Raw genomic sequence first — 19,152 nt, forward strand, 5'->3', positions numbered from 1 at the left:
AGGGCCAGGCAGGGCTCCTTGTGGAGGTCTCAGAGCCTGGGGCAAAGGGGCCTGCAGGGGAGCTCCTCCTTTGCTGACCCCTCCTCCCCCAGAGCCAGCTGCATCTCTTTCTGGGTTTCTAGGTGACTTGGCTGGCCCCTCTGGATGAGTTCTACTTTAAACCTGCTGCTGTTACTGCCTCTGTATTGGGGGGGCTCCCACAGGGGCCCCCAGGCAGGAACCCCCCCCACCAGCTAAGCCCTGCGGGAGGGGCTGCAGCCCCCACCCATCCCATTGCCCATGCGCCTTCCCCGCTCCCATCTCTGGAACGCAGATTTCAGGGCACCTGCTGTGGGCCAGGCACTGCAGAGCCCCTCGTCAACCCTCCTGTCTGGGGACATCCACAAAGCTTCTGACCCCTCTGGGCAGACAACAGCGTCCCCCCCGCGGTTCCCAGCCAAGAGGCTCACAGTCAGGCTCCAGTCATGGGAGTCTGCAGCAACAAGAAGGGGGCTGTTCTAGGGCTCACTCTCGAAGACCAGGATGCTTGGGTTCTTAAAGGAGGTGGCAGGCGCCCGGCCTCCCTGGGCTAGGGACGGGGGAGGGGTGCCTGCCGGCGGGAGGTCCATTAGCCGGCTAAGTGCTCCCAGGGAGGGGGGACCGCGCGGCATAAGAGTGGGTGAGGCGAAGCCAGGGCAGAGGGGGGCGGGAGAAGCTTTTCCTGCATTCAGCTAAGTGCGGCAGAAGAGGGTGGGCGACAGGGCTCTGCAGCGACCCCCCGGCCCAAGTCTAGCCCTCCGCTGGTACTGCAGCCCCAGTCGCTCGGAAACCTCAGTGGGCTGATCCCGGACCGCCTTAAGCAGCGCCCTCTACACCCAGTCCCTCCAGCTGCTCCCCAACAGCCACTTCGGCCCCCAGCGCCCTCCTTCCACCACAGGCCTGAAGAATCAGGTTCTGCTGAGCGCCGCAGCAAAGCCCCCGACCCGTCCGCGTGCCCCTGCCCCAATCCCCGCTCCGGCTGCAGTCGCCGCCCCGGCCGCCAGGGGGAGCCGACGCGGGGCGGGCGGGTCCGACGCGGTGGGAGGGGGCGGGGCCCCGGAGGCCCCGCCCCGTCCCCGCCCCGCCCGGGCCCCGCCGAGGCTCTGGTCGGTCCGGGACAGACTGGCGGGCGGGCACTGACGCCGCGGGGCCGGAGCGGGCCGCGCGGTGGGAGCAGCGGCGCCGTCGGTCCCCGTCAGGTCTCCGTGGGTCCCCGACCCGCCCCTGGCCGGGCCATGGCGGGCGCCCAGCCCGGCGTCCACGCGCTGCAGCTGGAGCCGCCCACCGTGGTGGAGACCCTGCGGCGCGGGAGTAAGTTCATCAAATGGGACGAGGTAAGCGCGCGGGCCCCTGCTCCGCCCAAATCCCGGGACTCTTTCAGTCAAGCTCGACCAGACGCTGGGGACCCCCACCCCAGCCTCGCCTGCCCGTGGCGCCACCCTCATCCCAGTCTGGCGGCGCCCCGGAAACTTAAGTCCCCGATCGTCTCCGTAATGAAGACTTTGTCCCCCCAACTCCCAGTCCCTCAGCTCTGGAAAATTTGCCTCCACTCCTTGGCGCAGAGACTTTGAACCCCAATAAACCCCGTCCCCCCGTTTTCCATTCGTTCTTCCCACCGCTCCCTGCCAGACTAATTCTCGTTCCCCGATCCTGGCCTGGTCCCCAGACCCCTGCCCAGCACTAGACTCCCCGGCTGCAGGACCCTGACCTCCAGGCTGGCTGGGGGCATCCTCATTCTGGGTGTGTGCCAGGGCGCCCCTACTCTCCCCGGTGCCCTGCCTGAACAGTCCTCATCCATTCATCATTTTTCCCCCTGTTCTGGTTGGCACCCCTTCGCCCTGCTTCTGGATCCCAGCCCAGCTCCCTGCTCAGATGGGAGCACCCAGTCACCCCCTAGTGGAGACTTTGCCCCCCAAGTTCCTCCACCCCTGGGAACTTTGCTCCCCACTCCTTAGGCTTGGGACCTTGAACCCCAATACATCCTGGCCCCCCTTTCCCTGTCCTGCCCCTGGTGCTTCCCAAATGCCTGTGTCCCCACCTTCGGCTGCCCATCCCCATCCTGGGTCCACCCTCTTCTGCCCCCTGGGCCCCTCCTTCCCTAGGGCCTCCACCCGGCCGGCCTGAGCTTCCTCGGCCGGCCTGAGCTTCCTCGCAGCTCCTTCCCAGTCAGGCCACGGGCCTGGAAGACTCTGGGCTCTTTTCCGGCTGGGTGGGGCCCCGGGGTAGGCGTGGGAGCTGGGGGGAGGAGATGGGGGCGTGGCCTGAAGCGGCAGGTGTGCGAGGTGGGGTGCCTGGGGGCCCCAGGGGCCGGGGGAGACCCCTCCCCCCAGGCTGGCCTGAAGGGAAAAGTTTCTTCTTTTCCTTCCACTGTGATAAACCCAAATAAGGAAGTGGGAACAGGGAGAGGGCCCTGGGGGTGGGGTGGGGGGTGCTGACGGAGGCTTGGGGCAGGAGAGCAGGGGACCTGGGCTGCCTTTGAGGTCCAGACCCCTGGGGAGAGGTGGGAGGGAAACACTAGGGGCACTACCCATAGACTCCCTGCTCTGCACACCATTCGGGGGCCTCAGGCCCAGGGTAGGGTTGGGAATCCGGAGAGGTGCTGGGGCTGGGTGTCAGCACACTGAAGTGGGGAGGCCCATGCATCCCCAAATTTTGGGGGCCTTCTGTTCCCAGATGAACGCCCATCTTTTGTAAGCAAAGCCTGCCATGGGTGGGGCTGGTGCAATCCCCATTCTCCAGAAGAGGAAACTGAGGTCTGGAAAGCAGAGACTTATCCCAGGCCCCACAATGGGGTGTGGCTGAGGCCAGGAGCCGGGAGCCTGGCAGAAGTCTCCGCTCCCTGCTTCCCAGGTCACAGGACGCTGCAACCACACTGCCTGCAAGCAGGTCCTGGCTCCAGTGATCTCGGGCAGGCTACGAAGTGTCCCTGTAACTCAGTGTCCTCATCTGTAAAATGGGAGTGACAACAGCACATGCCTCTTAGGCTGGTTAGGAGGCCTTTGTGTGCTCAAAGATGCTAGGTGCATAGAACTATACCTGGTGCGCAGTAGGGGCGGTGTGCGTATATGAGATGTATTGATAATAATAGTATTGTCCACCAGACACTGAGCTGCATTTTGGGGGTGGCACCCAACATGAGGTGGGGTCCTTTTCTGTCTGGAAGAACCTGGAATAGGAGGGTTCTACCTGTAGCCACTTGGTCACTCTGGCCCTGGCCGAGTCTAAGCCCTGGAGGACAGCCCCTCTGGCTGCTGGTCCTGAGTCACACAGGGTGGCCCTGGTAGTGTGCCAGGGACCGGGCCCTTCTCAGAAAATGGGGCTGGCATGCATTTCCCTGCCCCCTGCCAGCTGCACGGCTGTTTGAGGGAGGAAGAGCTCACTGCCCAGTCCTGAGAGTAGGGCAAGTCCCCTTCTAGGGGGACTGTTCTTCTACGAGATGGGGATGAGCTTTGAGGCTGTGAGGACCCCGGCAGATGTGGTAAGGTGGATAATGGGCTTTGAGGCAGACCACAGGGCTATCGTGATGTCCCAAGGGATGCAGAAGGGCAGTGGGAGTCAGACTTCTCACTTTCATGCCTTAAACATTCTGTAGTGGGGTGGATTGGGGGGCTGCCACTGTCACAGAGCTCTCAGCACTTCTGGGGAAACTGAGCCCAGGATGGGGGCTGGGGACCTCTTCCAGGGGGTGGGTCAGATTTCACGGGTGGAGAAGGAAGGGCAGGGTGTCCTGGCAAAGGGAACATGAGACAAAGCCCTGGGAAAGGTCAGGTAGAATCCTAGGGCCAGAGGGAGGTGAGGCTGGGAAGAGGCTTTGGGGTAGGTGTGACACTGAATGTCACACCTAGGACCTTGGCTTTGTTCTGAGGGCCACAGGCAGCCACACAGGACCTGTGGACTGGATGAGGTTTCGTCTTAGCTCATGGGCAGGAACTCTGGGGTGCATGATGGGAGGGCCCCAGGGGCCAGGCCTGCACCACAGCCCTCACTTCCTGACCCCTGCTGCCCTGTGCTGTCTTCAGGAGACCTCCAGTCGGAACCTGGTGACCCTGCGTGTGGACCCCAATGGCTTCTTCTTGTACTGGACGGGCCCCAACATGGTGAGGGTGGGCGCTGGTGCAGCTCGCTCAGGCCAAGGACCCCTGTCCCAGACCCCTGCCCTGCCCGTGGGGGTGGGGCCCGGCTGCAGGCTGACCTCTCCCACTGCTGCCCAGACAGGAAGTGCTCAGGGCAGGAGCTGAGGCTGGGGCTATAGCCAGGGGCTGGCCACTCCCTGGCCTGGGTAGAGAGCTTGGAGGCTCCTGGCTATTGCCCTGCAGCCTCTCATACCCAGCCTGGCATCTGGTTCCCCCCAGGAGGTGGACACACTGGACATCAGTTCCATCAGGGACACACGGACAGGCCGGTACGCCCGCCTGCCCAAGGTGAGTGATGAGCCTGGGAGTGAAGACCACAGCGAGGCTGTGCGGGAGCCCCCTCCTCACCCTTCGCTGTCACCTACTCAGGACCCCAAGATCCGGGAAGTTCTGGGCTTTGGGGGTCCCGATGCCCGGCTGGAGGAGAAGCTGATGACGGTGGTGTCTGGGCCAGACCCGGTGAACACAGTGTTCTTGAACTTCATGGCCGTGCAGGATGACACAGCCAAGGTGGGCTGGCACCAAGGGGACGAAGGGGGAGTCACTGTCTTATTCTGTGAGTCGGCCGTCACTTACCGAACACCTGCTGTGTTCTAGGCTGCTCTGTGACCTACTGTGTACCAGAGACAGTTGTGGACCTGGGTTGTGGCTGGGCAGCCCCTGTGTCCCCCACTCACCGCCTCCCCGTGTATACTGGCCCCCCAGGTCTGGTCTGAGGAGCTATTCAAGCTGGCTATGAACATCCTGGCTCAGAACGCCTCCCGGAACACCTTCCTGCGCAAAGCGTGAGCCCCAGGCCATCCGACGGGGAGCCGGGGGGTTCACGTGGCCGTTTTCAGGGTGTGACCTCTTCATCTGCCTTCCCAGATACACGAAACTGAAGCTGCAGGTGAACCAGGATGGTCGGATCCCCGTCAAGAAGTGAGCACCCCTTCCCCCAGCACCTTCTTCCTGCCCTGACCTTGGTGACCTTTGTCCTCCACTGACCCTGAACCCCTCCTGCCCGCATCAGCATCCTGAAGATGTTCTCAGCAGACAAGAAGCGGGTGGAGACTGCGCTGGAATCCTGTGGCCTCAAATTCAACCGGGTGTGTGGGGTGGGGACAGGGGCGGGGTGGGGTGTCACGGTGGGCACCCACCCTTACGGGGCTGCCCGCCCCTGGCTTCTCACCCCACACTCCTCGACCTCCAGAGTGAGTCCATCCGGCCCGATGAGTTTTCCTTGGAAATCTTTGAGCGATTCCTGAACAAGCTGTGTCTGCGGCCGGACATTGACAAGATCCTGCTGGAGATGTGAGTGGGCCCGGCCTGCCTCACAACCCCTGTGCTCTGTGTTTAGCTTCTGCTTAGCATGCCTCTAGCTCAATGGGGAGAGGGGAAACTGGTGGGCCGGGTCCTGGAGCGCCAGGGGGCGGAGGGGTGCCCGGGGAGAACCTGTCGGTGATGTTCCTGTACTCAGACCCGCCGTTTCTGCCCCTCAGTTACAGGCAGCTCTGGGCTAACCCTGTGCCAGGGTTGGTTTAATCAGCCCACTCTGCAATGGGGTCCAAGCCTCAGGTGTGTTGTGAGGTCTGGAAGCGAGGGGTGGTGGGCTGACCACTTGGCAGCTCCTAAGCCCCGGCCATTGCCGGTGCCCACTAGTCTGCTGCCTTGACAATCCTGAGTAGTCAGGAGAGTAAAGGGGGAAACTGAGGCCCAGAGGTTGGCCATGACTCACCCAGAGTCCCACTCACTGGGTGCCAGATCCAGGGGCAGGCCTTCTGACTCCCTTGCCCAGGGCAAGGGCTTGGCGACGGGGTGGGAGCCCTGCCAGGCTCCATCCTGACCCAGCTTCCTGTCCCCTCCAGAGGCGCGAAGGGCAAGCCATACCTGACGCTGGAGCAGCTCATGGACTTCATCAACCAGAAGCAACGCGACCCGAGACTCAACGAAGTGCTGTACCCGCCCCTGCGGCCCTCCCAGGCCCGGCTGCTCATCGAAAAGTATGAGCCCAACCAGCAGTTTCTGGAGCGAGGTGAGCTGGCTGGGGTGCAGGTGGGTGGGGGCAGGTGGGACCCCAGCTGACCCTGCTGATCCTCTCCCACCCCAGACCAGATGTCCATGGAGGGCTTTAGCCGCTACCTGGGAGGCGAGGAGAATGGCATCCTGCCCCTGGAAGCCCTGGATCTGAGCACGGACATGACCCAGCCACTGAGTGCCTACTTCATCAACTCCTCGCATAACACCTATCTCACTGGTGAGTGGGGAGCAAGGGTGGCGCCCGTGACCTCTACCCTGTGACCCTTGCACAGCCCCACTCCTCCTGGGGCACAGTCCTTTTGGCCCATTTGCTCATTCATTGGCCAGTGCTGGGGATGCAGGCAGGGAACAGGCAGCCAGCCCTGAGCAGTGGGGCCTCATGGTGGCTTTCCCAGGGAAGGGCTGGAACAGCTTGTGTTAGGGCCTGCAGCAAGAGAGACTTCAGGGTCCTTTTTTTTTTTTTCGAGACAGAGTTTCGCTCTTGTTGCCCAGGCTGGAGTGCAATGGCACGATCTAGGCTCAGCGCAACCTCTGCCTCCCAGGTTCAGCGATTCTCCTGCCTCAGCCTCCCAAGTAGCTGGGATTACAGGCATTCGCCACCATGCCCGGCTAATTTTGTATTTTTAGTAGAGATGGGGTTTCTCCATGTTGGTCAGGCTGGTCTCAAACTCTCAACCTCAGGTGATCCGCCTGCCTCGCCCTCCCAAAGTGCTGGGATTATAGGCATGAGCCACCTCGCCCAGCCTGCAGGGTGCTTTTAAGAGGCTGGAAGGGGGTTGGGTGCGGTGACTCATGCCTGTAATCCCAGAACTTTGGGAGGCTAAAGCAGGCAGATTACTTGAGCCCACGTTTTGAGACCAGTCTGGGCAACATAGCATGACCCCATCTCTACAAATAATTTTTAAAAAATTGGCTGGGCATAGTGGCGCATGCCTGTGGTCCTAGCTGCTTGGGAGGGTGAGGTGGGAGTATCGCTTGGTTCTGGGAAGGTTGAGGCAGGAGTAAGCTGTGATTGCACCACTGCACTCCAGCCTGGGTGACAGAGTGAGAGACCCTTTTCTAAAAAAAAAAATTAAATAAATAATAAAAAAGCAGAAAGGAAGCTGGTGTGGCAGGGTGCAGAGTGCTGGAGATAGGTGCCTGCTAAGAGAGGGAGAGCAAGGCAGGGCTAAGCCCAGGGGCCTAGAGGCACTTGGATTCATCCTGGGTGCGAGGAAGAGGCTTTTTGGAGGGTGAAGCAGAAGAGGTGATGTGACCTGATATGATATGTTTTTAGAAGGATGATGCCAGGTGCTCTATAGAGATTGGATTGAGGCCAGGCACAGTGATTCACACCTGTAATCCCAGAACTTTGAAAGGCTGAGGCGTGTGGATCACCTGAGGTCAGGAGTTCGAGACCAGCCTGGCCAACATGGTGAAACCCCGTCTCTACTAAAAATACAAAAATTAGCCAGGCATGGTGGTGGGCAACTGTAATCCCAGCTACTCGGGAGGCTGAGGCAGGAGAATCGCTTGAACCAGGGAGGCGGAGGTTGCAGTGAACCGAGGTCGTGCCACTGCACTCCAGCCTGGGTGACAGAGCGAGATTCCGTCTCAAAAAAAAAAAAAAAGAGATTGGATTGGAGGCAGGGAGGGCTGGAGTCTTCCACACAGGAGGTGGTGTGGGCTGTGCCAGGGCTGAGGTAGGTGGAGGGAGTGAGAAGAGGGAGGGATTGTTGAGGCAGTGGGGAGCTATAGTGAGTCTCAGGGATGACTCCCCCCAGCTCACGCTGGTGGGATGGACAGGTGGTGGGTATCCATCTGAGAGATGGAGAGCCCTCTGCAAATCCAGCATGTCCTGGTTCCAGGTGGGGCCGGGGTGGTGAGGAGCTGGGCTGGTGGGCGGCCTCGGTGACAGAGCCTCGCCGCCCCAGCGGGGCAGCTGGCTGGGACCTCGTCGGTGGAGATGTACCGCCAGGCACTGCTATGGGGCTGCCGCTGCGTGGAGCTGGACGTGTGGAAGGGACGGCCACCCGAGGAGGAACCCTTCATTACCCACGGCTTCACCATGACCACGGAGGTGCCTCTGCGCGACGTGCTGGAGGCCATTGCCGAGACTGCCTTCAAGACGTCGCCCTACCCCGTCATCCTCTCCTTCGAGAACCATGTGGACTCGTGAGTGAGCCCCTGGCATGAAACCCCATGGACCGGGGGACAGTCCTCCAGCTTCAGTGCTGTTGGACTGCTCAGGGACCTCCAACCCTGCGAACGGCCACTGACATGTCCCGTAGACCTCAGCTTCCCCTCTGGGGGAGGGATCTCTGACCTCTGACCTCGGTTCCGCAGGGCAAAGCAACAGGCAAAGATGGCTGAGTACTGCCGCTCCATCTTTGGAGACGCGCTACTCATCGAGCCTCTGGACAAGTACCCGGTACGGGAGCTCGGAGCGAGGGGGGTGGCGTGGGGGCCAGGGTGCTGCGGACCCGGTCCAGGGCCCTGACTCGTCCATGCCTGCCCAGCTGGCCCCAGGCGTTCCCCTGCCCAGCCCCCAGGACCTGATGGGCCGTATCCTGGTGAAGAACAAGAAGCGGCACCGACCCAGCGCAGGTGGCCCAGACAGCACCGGGCGCAAGCGGCCCCTGGAGCAGAGCAATTCTGCCCTGAGCGAGAGCTCCGCGGCCACCGAGCCCTCCTCCCCGCAGTTGGGTAGGCCCCAGCCCGGCCTGCCACCCTGACTTGACCCCAGCCTCTGGCCTCATGCTCCAGGCGCCGTGACACTTCATCCCAGACCCCCAGCCCACCCTCCTGCCTCGCTGCGCGCCTGTTCCCACAACCGGCCTGTCTCCTCACCACCTGTCGGCTGGTGTGGGGCCTCTGACCCCTGACCTCAGGTGCACGTCTCACCGAGCTGCACCCCAACTCCTGACTCCCAACCTCAGCCTCTCACCTCTCAGAGCCTTCCCACAACCCGGTGATGGCTCTGAAGGCTGACCTCTGACCTCAGTAAACCACATCCCACACTGGGTGTGACCTCAGACCCCTAAGCCCGCATTGAGTTCACCTGCCCAGTTGGTTATCATTTCAGCTGACCTCTGACCTCTCACCCCTGACTGTTCACCTCACTATGCCCCCTCCTTAGACATGGCTCTGACTTACCCCTGACCTGTAACCTCTGTCTGTCATCCCTTACCCCGCTATTAGGGCTGTGGTATGCTACTTCCTGACTTCTCACCCCACTGAACCACCCTATCTGCCTCCCTGCTGAATATCACTCCAGACCTTTACCTTTGACCTATGACCCCTCTCAACCACTACTGGGTTAATACCGTCTGACCCCGACCTCTTGGCCTCTCCCCAAGCCACACTGCCCTGAGAGTACCCCTTGAATTCCCCACTGAGTCACCTCGGCACACACTGGGAAAAACCCCTCCAGACTTCCTAAGCAGCTGTGTGGTCCTGACCCCTGACCCTGTGGCCCTGTCCTCTGCAGGGTCTCCCAGCTCTGACAGCTGCCCAGGCCTGAGCAATGGGGAGGAGGTAGGGCTTGAGAAGCCCAGCCTGGAGCCTCAGAAGTCTCTGGGCGACGAGGGCCTGAACCGGGGCCCCTATGTTCTTGGACCTGCTGACCGTGAGGATGAGGAGGAAGATGAGGAAGAGGAGGAACAGACAGACCCCAAAAAGCCAACTACAGATGAGGTCAGGCCCACAGGGTGGGCAGGTCGGGGAGGTAGCATCTATTTACCTCCCAGGGGGCTGGGTCTGACCATCAACAAGACTGACATCACCCCTGCCTCCTGGGGCTCAGTGTGGGTGTGAGTGAAGGTGGGAGGAGGGCTCTTCAGTCATCAGGCATGGAAACAAGCATACAGTTCTGCTGGTGATGTGGCCTGGGAGGTGCGAGTTAGGGTACAGAACTGGCAGAGGACAGGGAGTCTACCCTGGGCAGGGAGGTGGGGCAGGGAGACCTCAGGAAGGGGGACAGCATGTACAAAGGTCCTGGGGCAGGGCCAGGGGGTGCAGGAGCGGGGAGCATTGTCATGGGGAGCATTGAGTAGCTGTGAGGAATGGTACAGAAAAAATCAGTCTGAGCTGGGCGTGGTGGCTCACACCTGTGATCCTAGCTACTCGGGAGGCTGAGGCATGAGAATCCCTTGAACCTGGGAGGTGGAGGTTGCAGTGAGCTGAGATTGCACCATTGCACTCCAGCGTGGGCTAAAAAGGGAGACACTATCTCAAAAAAAAAAAAAAAAAAAAAAAAAAAGACATCATTGCTATAAAGACAATTACTGGAGCAATTAGTGAAATTTAAAGATGGACTACATATTAGATAATATGTTAATGTTCTGTTTCCTGAATTTAATTATTGTATTGGAGTTATAGAAGAGAATGTCCATATATGCTGAAGTATTTATGGGTAAAGGGTCATGATGTCTATAATTTACTCCCAAATGATTCAGTAAAAGTAATGATAATTGTAACACCTATATGGGCCAGGCGAGGTGGCTCATGCCTGTAATCCCAGCACTTTGGGAAGCTGAGGTGGGCGAGTCACCTGAGGTTGGGAGGTTCAAGACCAGCCTGGCCAACATGGTGAAACCCCATCTCTACTAAAAATACATAAATTAGCCGGGCAAGGTGGCGGGCGCCTGTAATCCCAGCTACTTGGGAGGCTGAGGCAGGAAAATTGCTTGAGCTGGGTGGTGTCCAGGGCGCATCAGTGAGACCCCGGGGAGAAGACTGTCGGCACCACCAGCAGTGCGTATATAGTGCTGGGAAGAGGGTCAGCACCTCCTTCATGGGGGGCAGGTGAGGGAATGGCCGGCTGTGGCGGGAATGGCACTGCTGACCCTGGATTGGGGCCCACAGGGCACAGCCAGCAGCGAGGTGAATGCCACTGAGGAGATGTCCACGCTTGTCAACTACATCGAGCCTGTCAAGTTCAAGTCCTTTGAGGCTGCTCGAAGTGAGTGGGGGTGGGTGGCAGGCATGGGAGCTTGCCCAGCTCAGCCCTGCCAGGTCTGACGCCCTTTCTTGGCTCACCCCTAAGAGAGGAACAAATGCTTCGAGATGTCGTCCTTTGTGGAGACCAAGGCCATGGAGCAACTGACCAAGAGCCCCATGGAGTTTGTGGAGTATCCTTTGAAGGTGCTGTGGGCGGGCAGGCCAGGGTGGGGCGCTCGGAGGCCGGCTCCGGTGTTCTGTCCCCACATGTGCCACCTGCACAGGGTGCTGGCCCTCCGGCGGCCCTCCTGCACCCTGGCCTGGGGCTTGGGCAGGTCCAGGCAGTCTCAGGGGGCATGGCTAGGCTAAGAAACAGAGGCCGGGTGTGGGGGTCACAGGAGCACCTGGCTGAGGCCGGAGGTGGAGGCTGACGGGGTGGGCCCTGGCACCTGTGTGGCCCCTGACCACCAATCTCAGATACAACAAGCAGCAGCTCAGCCGCATCTACCCCAAGGGCACCCGCGTGGACTCCTCCAACTACATGCCCCAGCTCTTCTGGAACGTAGGGTGCCAGCTTGTTGCGCTCAACTTCCAGACCCTCGGTGAGCCCTGGCCCCCTCCATCTTGACCCCGACCCTCAGTCTTACTGACTTCTGACCCACGATCCTGCTGGTCTTGCCTGAATGGACCTCTGACCCTGTCTCATCCCAGATCCCAGGGGAACCCAGCTCCCGACTCACCCCGCCTCCTGCCCTTGGCTGATGCCAGACCCCTCCCCTGTCTGATCTGTCCTGGATCCGGACCCTGATGCCATTTGAGCCCGCCCCTGACCCTGGACCTTGGATGCCATCTGACCTGATGATCTCCCATTCCTCACATGGCACCGTCCTGCCTGATCCCTGCCCCTGCTCGACGTGCCCGTGGCACCCCAGATGTGGCGATGCAGCTCAACGCGGGCGTTTTTGAGTACAACGGGCGCAGCGGGTACCTGCTCAAGCCGGAGTTCATGCGGCGGCCGGACAAGTCCTTCGACCCCTTCACTGAGGTCATCGTGGATGGCATCGTGGCCAATGCCTTGCGGGTCAAGGTGGGGCTTGTGGGGGGCTCAGGCCAGGGGTGTCCTGGGGGCAGGACTCTCAGCATCCGCCTCACCCTCCTTGGCCCACCCCCAGGTGATCTCAGGGCAGTTCCTGTCCGACAGGAAGGTGGGCATCTACGTGGAGGTGGACATGTTTGGCCTCCCTGTTGACACGCGGCGCAAGTACCGCACCCGGACCTCTCAGGGGAACTCGTTCAACCCCGTGTGGGACGAAGAGCCCTTCGACTTCCCCAAGGTGAGCCTGGCCCCTGCACCCGCCCAGGCACAGGCAGATCCAGCCCAGACCGCCCCGGCTCTCAGGTGGGAGAACAGGAACCAGGCACACCGTTGGCGACTGGGGATCAGAAAGTGGGGGGCGCCATGGGTCCCCCAAGACCTGCCTGTCCGAGCGTCAGTCTCCCTGCCCTCCTTAGGGTAAGAGACCAGGGTGAGAAGGTGAGATGGGGGTTGGGGGGTGTCAGCTAGACGTCTTGTGTCCCCTGCGAGGAGTGGACACAGCCTGCCCCGTCTCCGAGGCAGGAGCTGAGGTCACAACCCCAAGCTCATATCCGCTCTTCAGCACCCCGCACGGCCCTGCATGGACGCGGCCTCTGCTCCCAGCCTGGGCATGTGTGTTCTTGGTTTCCTGCTCATGACTCACTCCCGTTTCTAAACTGGCGATGACCAGAACTGTCTGTGCGGGCCCTGGAGGGGCCTGGCTGCCTGTCATCTTGCCTCAGGGTCCTGATGGCTGCAGTCATCCATTAGGCCAGGACATGGAAGTGGGGTCAGCCATCAGCTTAGTGGCAATGGTGACTGATGGTCAGTAGGTCAGCTCGTCTGAAGGTCTGCTCTGTTAAGCTTTGATGGTTGTGGTTAGCTGTGGCCTGGTAGCCACGGTGGCCCAGGGTCAGCCCTGCGGCTCAGCTCCAGTCTGGCCCACAGGTGGTGCTGCCCACGCTGGCTTCACTTCGCATCGCAGCCTTTGAGGAGGGGGGTAAATTCGTAGGGCACCGGATCCTGCCTGTCTCTGCCATCCGCTCCGGTGAGGCCTTGGTGGGCTCTGGGCAGCACAGCGGGCAGTGGGTAGGGCCCCCACCTGGCCCAGCAACCCAATGTTGCCTTCCTGACCACCCAGGATACCACTACGTCTGCCTGCGGAACGAGGCCAACCAACCGCTGTGCCTGCCGGCCCTGCTCATCTACACTGAAGCCTCGGACTACATTCCTGACGACCACCAGGGTGAGCTGGGGGTGGGCGGGGCCTGCCTGGCCAGGGAGTGTGAGGGACAAGGGCCACCCCCAGGGCCTGGGAGTGGCCGAGCTGGATGGCCCCGACTGAGTAGGGAACTGAGTAGGGAACAGATCTGAGGACAAGCTCTGGAATTCCTCATTGAGACCAGAGGTGGCGGGTGGGGGTGGCCTGGGGGCTCTGTCTCTGAGACCTTGGCCTTCTGCCTCCCCCCAGACTACGCGGAGGCCCTGATCAACCCCATTAAGCACGTCAGCCTGATGGACCAGAGGGCCCGGCAGCTGGCCGCCCTCATTGGGGAGAGTGAGGTGAGCCGGGGCAGGGCAGGGCTCAGGCTCACTGTGACCCAGGGGGCCGCTGGACACGACTGCTGTGGCCACATGAGGAGGGGGCTTCTGGTCTCTCTAGCGCAGTAGGCTTGGCAGCCCTGGGATTTTGAGGAGATGAAAACCACCCATTTGCATTCAGGAGGCCTTCAGGTCACACCTGGGCTGGAATTCCTCCAGCTCCATGTAGGCTTGGAGTGGGGGTACAGGGGTCCCAGCCACTTCATCAGGGCAGTGCGAAGCCACAGAAGCTGTTCAGACGTGGTGTCCTGGGAGTCATGAGGAGGGCAGTGGCTTCCGTGGGGAGGGGTCAGGCGCGGAGGTTCACCTGCGCTTCCAGATCCAGTCCCCCCAGGGCCTGCGGCAGGCGGGCGGGGAGAGATGACTGCAATTAGGGCTGCCCGGAGCTGTTAGCGGAGAGGCTGGTGCCCACTCTGCGGTTGAGTCCTCTGTTGATTTAATCAGGAGCTCAGCAGCAAGGAAAATGAGCGACTGTAGGCAAGGCTGGGGGACACAGGCAGGGGAGGAGAGGAGGCTTGGGGCTGGGCCAGGCCTTTCCAGAACAATCTGGGAGTTACTGAGCACATGCAGTGGGCTGGCATTATGTTATCTTCCCCACAGCCCATGTGGAAAAGGGGTTTAGAAAGGCTGATTTATAGCTCTTCTCATGCAGACAGCCTCCTGTTACAGAGCAGTCCAGCAGTGGCTTGGACTAAGGGAGGCTGACAGGGGTGCTAGGGGACCCAGGAGGTGGTAGAGGACAGAAGGGTCTGGAGGGAACAGCATTTCTGAAAAGAGCATTCTCCTTTCTCCCTATAGGCTCAGGCTGGCCAAGAGACGTGCCAGGACACCCAGTCTCAGCAGCTGGGGTCTCAGCCGTCCTCAAACCCCACCCCTAGCCCACTGGATGCCTCCCCCCGCCGGCCCCCTGGCCCCACCACCTCCCCTACCAGCACCTCCCTCAGCAGCCCAGGTAAGGAGTGGCCTGGGTCGGGGGTGGGCTGCAGGGAGGCACCCCACCACCCTGTCCTCCAGCTCCTCACAGGGCCTCTGCTCCCCAGGGCAGCGCGATGATCTCATCGCCAGCATCCTCTCAGGTAGGGGGCGGGGTACCTGGAGGCGGGGGGCTGCCTTGCAGGTTCCCCCACCCCCCGCCCACCTTTGCTCTACCGCTCCCAGAGGTGGCCCCCACCCCGCTGGATGAGCTCCGAGGTCACAAGGCTCTGGTCAAGCTCCGGAGCCGGCAAGAGCGAGACGTGCGGGAGCTGCGCAAGAAGCATCAGCGGAAGGCAGTCACCCTCACCCGCCGCCTGCTGGATGGCCTGGCTCAGGCACAGGCTGAGGGCAGGTGCCGGCTGCGGCCAGGTGCCCTGTGAGTGTCTGGGCCGCCTGTGTGCTATGTGTGCTGGGTGTGCTGATGTGAACATGGGGGTCGGTGGGCATGGAGAGATGGCAAGAGCTGCTCCTTGACCCCCAGGGAGGAGGGTTCAGTGCAAGGATGGAGGAGGCTTTCCACACCAGGCGTCCCTGTGTCCCCCAGGGAGTGACATCTCTTTTGAAGTCCATGAGGAGCATGTTGCCCAAACAGGCTCCCATCACTTGGGTGGAGCTAACAGGCCTCCTGGTTTGCATAACAGACCTGGCCCCATGGGATGGTGTCTGCCATCGCTTGCCAGGATGTGCCCCCCTACACACCCTCCCCATCCCAGTCCATGTGACGGGCCCAGGCATCACCCAGAGGGGTTCTCCTCGCAGAGGTGGGGCCGCTGATGTGGAGGACACGAAGGAGGGGGAGGACGAGGCAAAGCGGTATCAGGAGTTCCAGAACAGACAGGTGCAGAGCCTGCTGGAGCTGCGGGAGGCCCAGGTGGACGCAGAGGCCCAGCGGAGGCTGGAACACCTGAGACAGGTAGGGGGCCTGCAGTGGCCAGGGAAAGCCTGCTGGATAGATCCGTCATCAGCCCGGCATCACCTGTCAGCTCCCTGTGTCCACAGGCTCTGCAGCGGCTCAGGGAGGTCGTCCTTGATGCAAACACAACTCAGTTCAAGAGGCTGAAAGAGATGAACGAGAGGTGAAAGCCGAGGATTGTCTATGGGAAGGGCTGGGCACTTCTAGTACCAGAAGGAGGGCAGAGTCTGTGCTTCTGCCGCTGACCCCTCCTCTTCCCCTGCCGGCTTCTCCAGGGAGAAGAAGGAGCTGCAGAAGATCCTGGACAGAAAGCGCCATAACAGCATCTCGGAGGCCAAGATGAGGGACAAGCATAAGAAGGAGGCGTAAGGGCACCAGGACCGGGGGCCATCTGGGTACTGGGGAGGCAGGGCAGGTGTCTGGGCCCCGAGCCATCCTGCGTTGCTCCCGTGCAGGGAACTGACGGAGATTAACCGTCGGCACATCACTGAGTCAGTCAACTCCATCCGTCGGGTGAGTCAGGCTCCCGGGCCACCCTACCCCACCTCCCTTCCTTCACTCATCAGACACCCATCTCCGTGCCTGGCCTGGTGCCACGTTGCCCTCAAGGTTCTTCTAGAGCCTTTCTCAAGTGCCCAACAGCCCCAGGGTACCCACATCATACCCAAAGCCAACTGTCTGTACCAGTGTCCCTGGCTTTGGTGTCCTTGGGCCCAGTCCTCTCACAACCCTGATACATCACCCTGGGAGCCTTCGCCCACCTGACTTCTTTTTCTTTGAGACAGAGTCTCACTCTGTCGCCCAGGCTGGAGTGCAGTGGCGCGATCTTGGCTCACTGCAACCTCTTGGGTTCAAGCAATTCTCTTGCCTCAGCCTCCCGAGTAGCTGGGATTACAGGCATCCGCCACCATGCCTGGCTAATTTTTTTATTTTTAGTAGAGATGGGGTTTCACCATGTTGGCCAGGCTGTTCTCGAACTCCTGACCTCAGGTGATCCGCCCGCCTTGGCCTCCCAAAGTGCTGGGATTATAGGTGTGAGCCACTGCACCCGGCCTCGCCCACCTGACTTCTATACCCAGCCAGAGCCTCGAGGCTCTAGCCCCTCCCTCAGGGCCCCTCAGCTGAGCCCTTGCCCACCCCTGTAGCTGGAGGAGGCCCAGAAGCAGCGGCATGACCGTCTTGTGGCTGGGCAGCAGCAGGTCCTGCAACAGCTGGCAGAAGAGGAGCCCAAGGTGAGGCCATGGGCGAACAGGTGGGCAGACGGGGTGCAAGGCAGCCAGGCCTCCCCTGTGATGCCCATCCTCCTCCCACAGCTGCTGGCCCAGCTGGCCCAGGAGTGTCAGGAGCAGCGGGCGAGGCTCCCCCAGGAGATCCGCCGGAGCCTGCTGGGCGAGATGCCGGAGGGGCTGGGGGACGGGCCTCTGGTGGCCTGTGCCAGCAACGGTCACGCATCCGGGAGCAGCAGGCACCTGTCGGGCGCTGACTCGGAGAGCCAGGAGGAGAACACGCAGCTCTGAACTGGCTGAGCGAGGTGGCCACAGGGCCAGGGCGGGCGCTGGGTGGAGGGCAGGAGGCAACGACACTAATGCTTTTTTTTTTTTTTTAACTTTTTATCTAGAAATTTTATTTTTTTAAACCCGGGGCAAGTACCTCAGCTAACTCCCTTCATCCTCCTGGGGCCCCTCCTTCCTGCCCTCAGTCTTAGGTTAGGGCCTTGGTCAGGGCTTTGCTCCCTGTGACACCCACACCCTCAAGCTAGCAGCGTCTCCTCCCTTCCCTGGGAGAGCTGGCTGGAGACTTGGAGCTCCGGGAAGTAGGAGTCACATTTTTTTCTCTATTCTTTGGGGATTTTTTTTACATGAATAAAAGTGGATTTCAGGGACCCTGTGTGCAGTGTGATTTGGGGTGACAGGACTCTGGGCCCTAAGTTTCCTCATCTATAAAATGGACTTTGGGCATTTGGTGGGGTTGAGGTCACGCCTCCAGCCAAGGGCTGCTGGGTTGAACCTGAGCTTGCCCTGCCGAGTCTGCTGAGCTTCCGTGGCCTTCTGCTTGTGCCCTCTGCCCCCAAGCCGCTGTTCCTGTTCCCCCATCCCCATGACTTTCGTCTCTCCGAGGCTCTCCCTGTTCTCTCTTTTCTGAGGCTCAGGCCTCTGCTTCAGGAAGCCTTCCCTGCCCCCCTTCCTGTGGCCTGATATGACCCAAACGCCTAGCATCTTCCGCTAGGGCTGCTCTGGGCCCCCGACAGGCAGTTGACTCTATCAGGTGATGGATCAGCCAGGGTGGAGCAGGGCAGCTCAGAACCTGCCCAACACCAGGGGACCTGGGTCTTCAGAAATAGGTGGGCAGTAGGCCTGCCTGTGACTCTAGGGGAAGGGAAGTGGACAGTCACAGACACGCAGGGGCTGGGCCACCCAGCATCCCCTCATCCCTGTGAGGGAGATGTTATGCCTGTTTTACAGATGAGGAGACTGAGGCCCGGAGCCATCTGTCGTGTGCCAGGCCACAGCTAAGTGAAGACATCCTGACCTGGAGGCAGGGCAGGCCTGGACCCTCCGTGGTGGACTGTCTTCAGCCAGCCTGGACCTGTCCCATGCCTCAAGACCAGCGAAAAGTGGCAGAGAGCCCACAGTGCGGGCTCCAGGGCGGGGCGGGCTCGCAGCAGGGTCGGCTTGGCACCTCTTCAAGGCCTCTCCTAGCTTCCTGGCTCTTCCCAGGCTGCCCGCCTGCATCCCTCCTCCAGGGGAAGGCGGCCTCTTATCTGGGCTTATCTCCTGCCAATTGAGTATCTTCTTTGCTTTGTTTTTGCTGCAGCCTCAGGCAAACAGATGGGGTGGGGAGGCCAGGGAAACAGGCTCCGGAGTAGGGCCCTCCTCCCTCAGGGTCAATGCAATGGCCCCAGACTTCCTCACTTCTGCTGTGAGACGCTGCCCTATCCCCCAGTTCTCCTCACTCCAGTGTATTCCGTATCTAGGCTCCTCAGCAGCCAACTCCCACCTTCCTGACTCTAGCTGGTGTCCACTGAGGGACACACTCCAAGTCAGTTCCCAGGTCCTCAAATACCAGCTGAATGTCTAACTTCTGGGTGTGACATTCCAGCCCCTAGAAGCCTGGCCTCTGCTGCTCCCCTATCCTTCCATGGGTCCACTCCTCCTTGCGCCGGGAGGGATGACCCTCACCTCACCTTCCGGTCGCAGCTCTAGCTGCCTCCTCCCTGAAGCCCTCTCTGACTGCCCTGCCGATTCCGGGCCCTCGGGAGCTTCCGCGAGCAGGGCCGTGGCGCAATGCATCTCTGTGCCCAGCACCAAGAACCGGCCCGGGTTATACGGGGCGCCAATAAATCTTTCTGGAACGGAGCCCCCGCTCTGTCCGGGTCCCCGCATGAAGCCTCAGTTTCCAGCGACCGCGCTGCTGCCAGCCTGGCTCAGCCGCTCCCTCCCGCCCCGCGCGGTCCGCGAGGTACCCGGGCGGCGCTGGCCCCGGGCCGGCCACACACA

At 61.1% G+C, this 19,152-nt stretch overlaps 1 protein-coding gene across 3 annotated transcripts; it reads left to right on the forward strand.

Moving 5' to 3' along the window:
* The first annotated feature begins 1,102 nt into the window (after nt 1-1,102).
* On the forward strand, nt 1,103-19,037 carry PLCB3 (phospholipase C beta 3). 3 transcript variants are annotated; one of them, XM_016921153.3, is made up of 32 exons: nt 1,106-1,352; nt 4,038-4,115; nt 4,371-4,439; nt 4,521-4,661; nt 4,857-4,936; nt 5,019-5,072; nt 5,164-5,239; nt 5,344-5,444; nt 5,999-6,165; nt 6,241-6,387; nt 8,084-8,324; nt 8,496-8,580; nt 8,669-8,855; nt 9,640-9,845; nt 11,016-11,112; nt 11,197-11,281; nt 11,568-11,692; nt 12,023-12,177; nt 12,263-12,424; nt 13,114-13,213; nt 13,307-13,411; nt 13,637-13,728; nt 14,566-14,719; nt 14,808-14,843; nt 14,926-15,118; nt 15,502-15,655; nt 15,742-15,818; nt 15,931-16,020; nt 16,111-16,168; nt 16,801-16,887; nt 16,969-17,186; nt 18,118-19,037. In XM_016921153.3, the coding sequence occupies exons 1-31, from the start codon at nt 1,254-1,256 to the stop codon at nt 17,170-17,172; spliced, it is 3,705 nt and encodes a 1,234-aa protein (XP_016776642.2). In that variant the 5' UTR covers nt 1,106-1,253; the 3' UTR covers nt 17,173-17,186; nt 18,118-19,037. The 3 variants fall into 3 exon arrangements, with proteins under 3 accessions (XP_003313091.2, XP_016776642.2, XP_054518378.2); XM_003313043.6 differs by lacking the exon at nt 18,118-19,037 and having other exon boundaries at nt 1,103-1,352; nt 16,969-17,537; XM_054662403.2 differs by lacking the exons at nt 14,808-14,843; nt 18,118-19,037 and having other exon boundaries at nt 16,969-17,537.
* Nucleotides 19,038-19,152: the final 115 nt, after the last annotated feature.

This window comes from Pan troglodytes, chromosome 9 (assembly GCF_028858775.2).
Source record: "Pan troglodytes isolate AG18354 chromosome 9, NHGRI_mPanTro3-v2.0_pri, whole genome shotgun sequence".
NCBI classification, from domain to species: domain Eukaryota; kingdom Metazoa; phylum Chordata; class Mammalia; order Primates; family Hominidae; genus Pan; species Pan troglodytes.

Excerpts from the sequence above, each read along its gene's own strand:
- PLCB3 (XM_003313043.6), top strand. The coding sequence starts at position 1,254 with ATGGCGGGCGCCCAGCCCGGCGTCCACGCGCTGCAGCTGGAGCCGCCC. Across the intron at positions 12,178-12,262 it reads CCAATGCCTTGCGGGTCAAG|GTGATCTCAGGGCAGTTCCT; the intron begins GTGGGGCTTGTG and ends GCCCACCCCCAG. Across the intron at positions 16,888-16,968 it reads TGGCAGAAGAGGAGCCCAAG|CTGCTGGCCCAGCTGGCCCA; the intron begins GTGAGGCCATGG and ends CTCCTCCCACAG.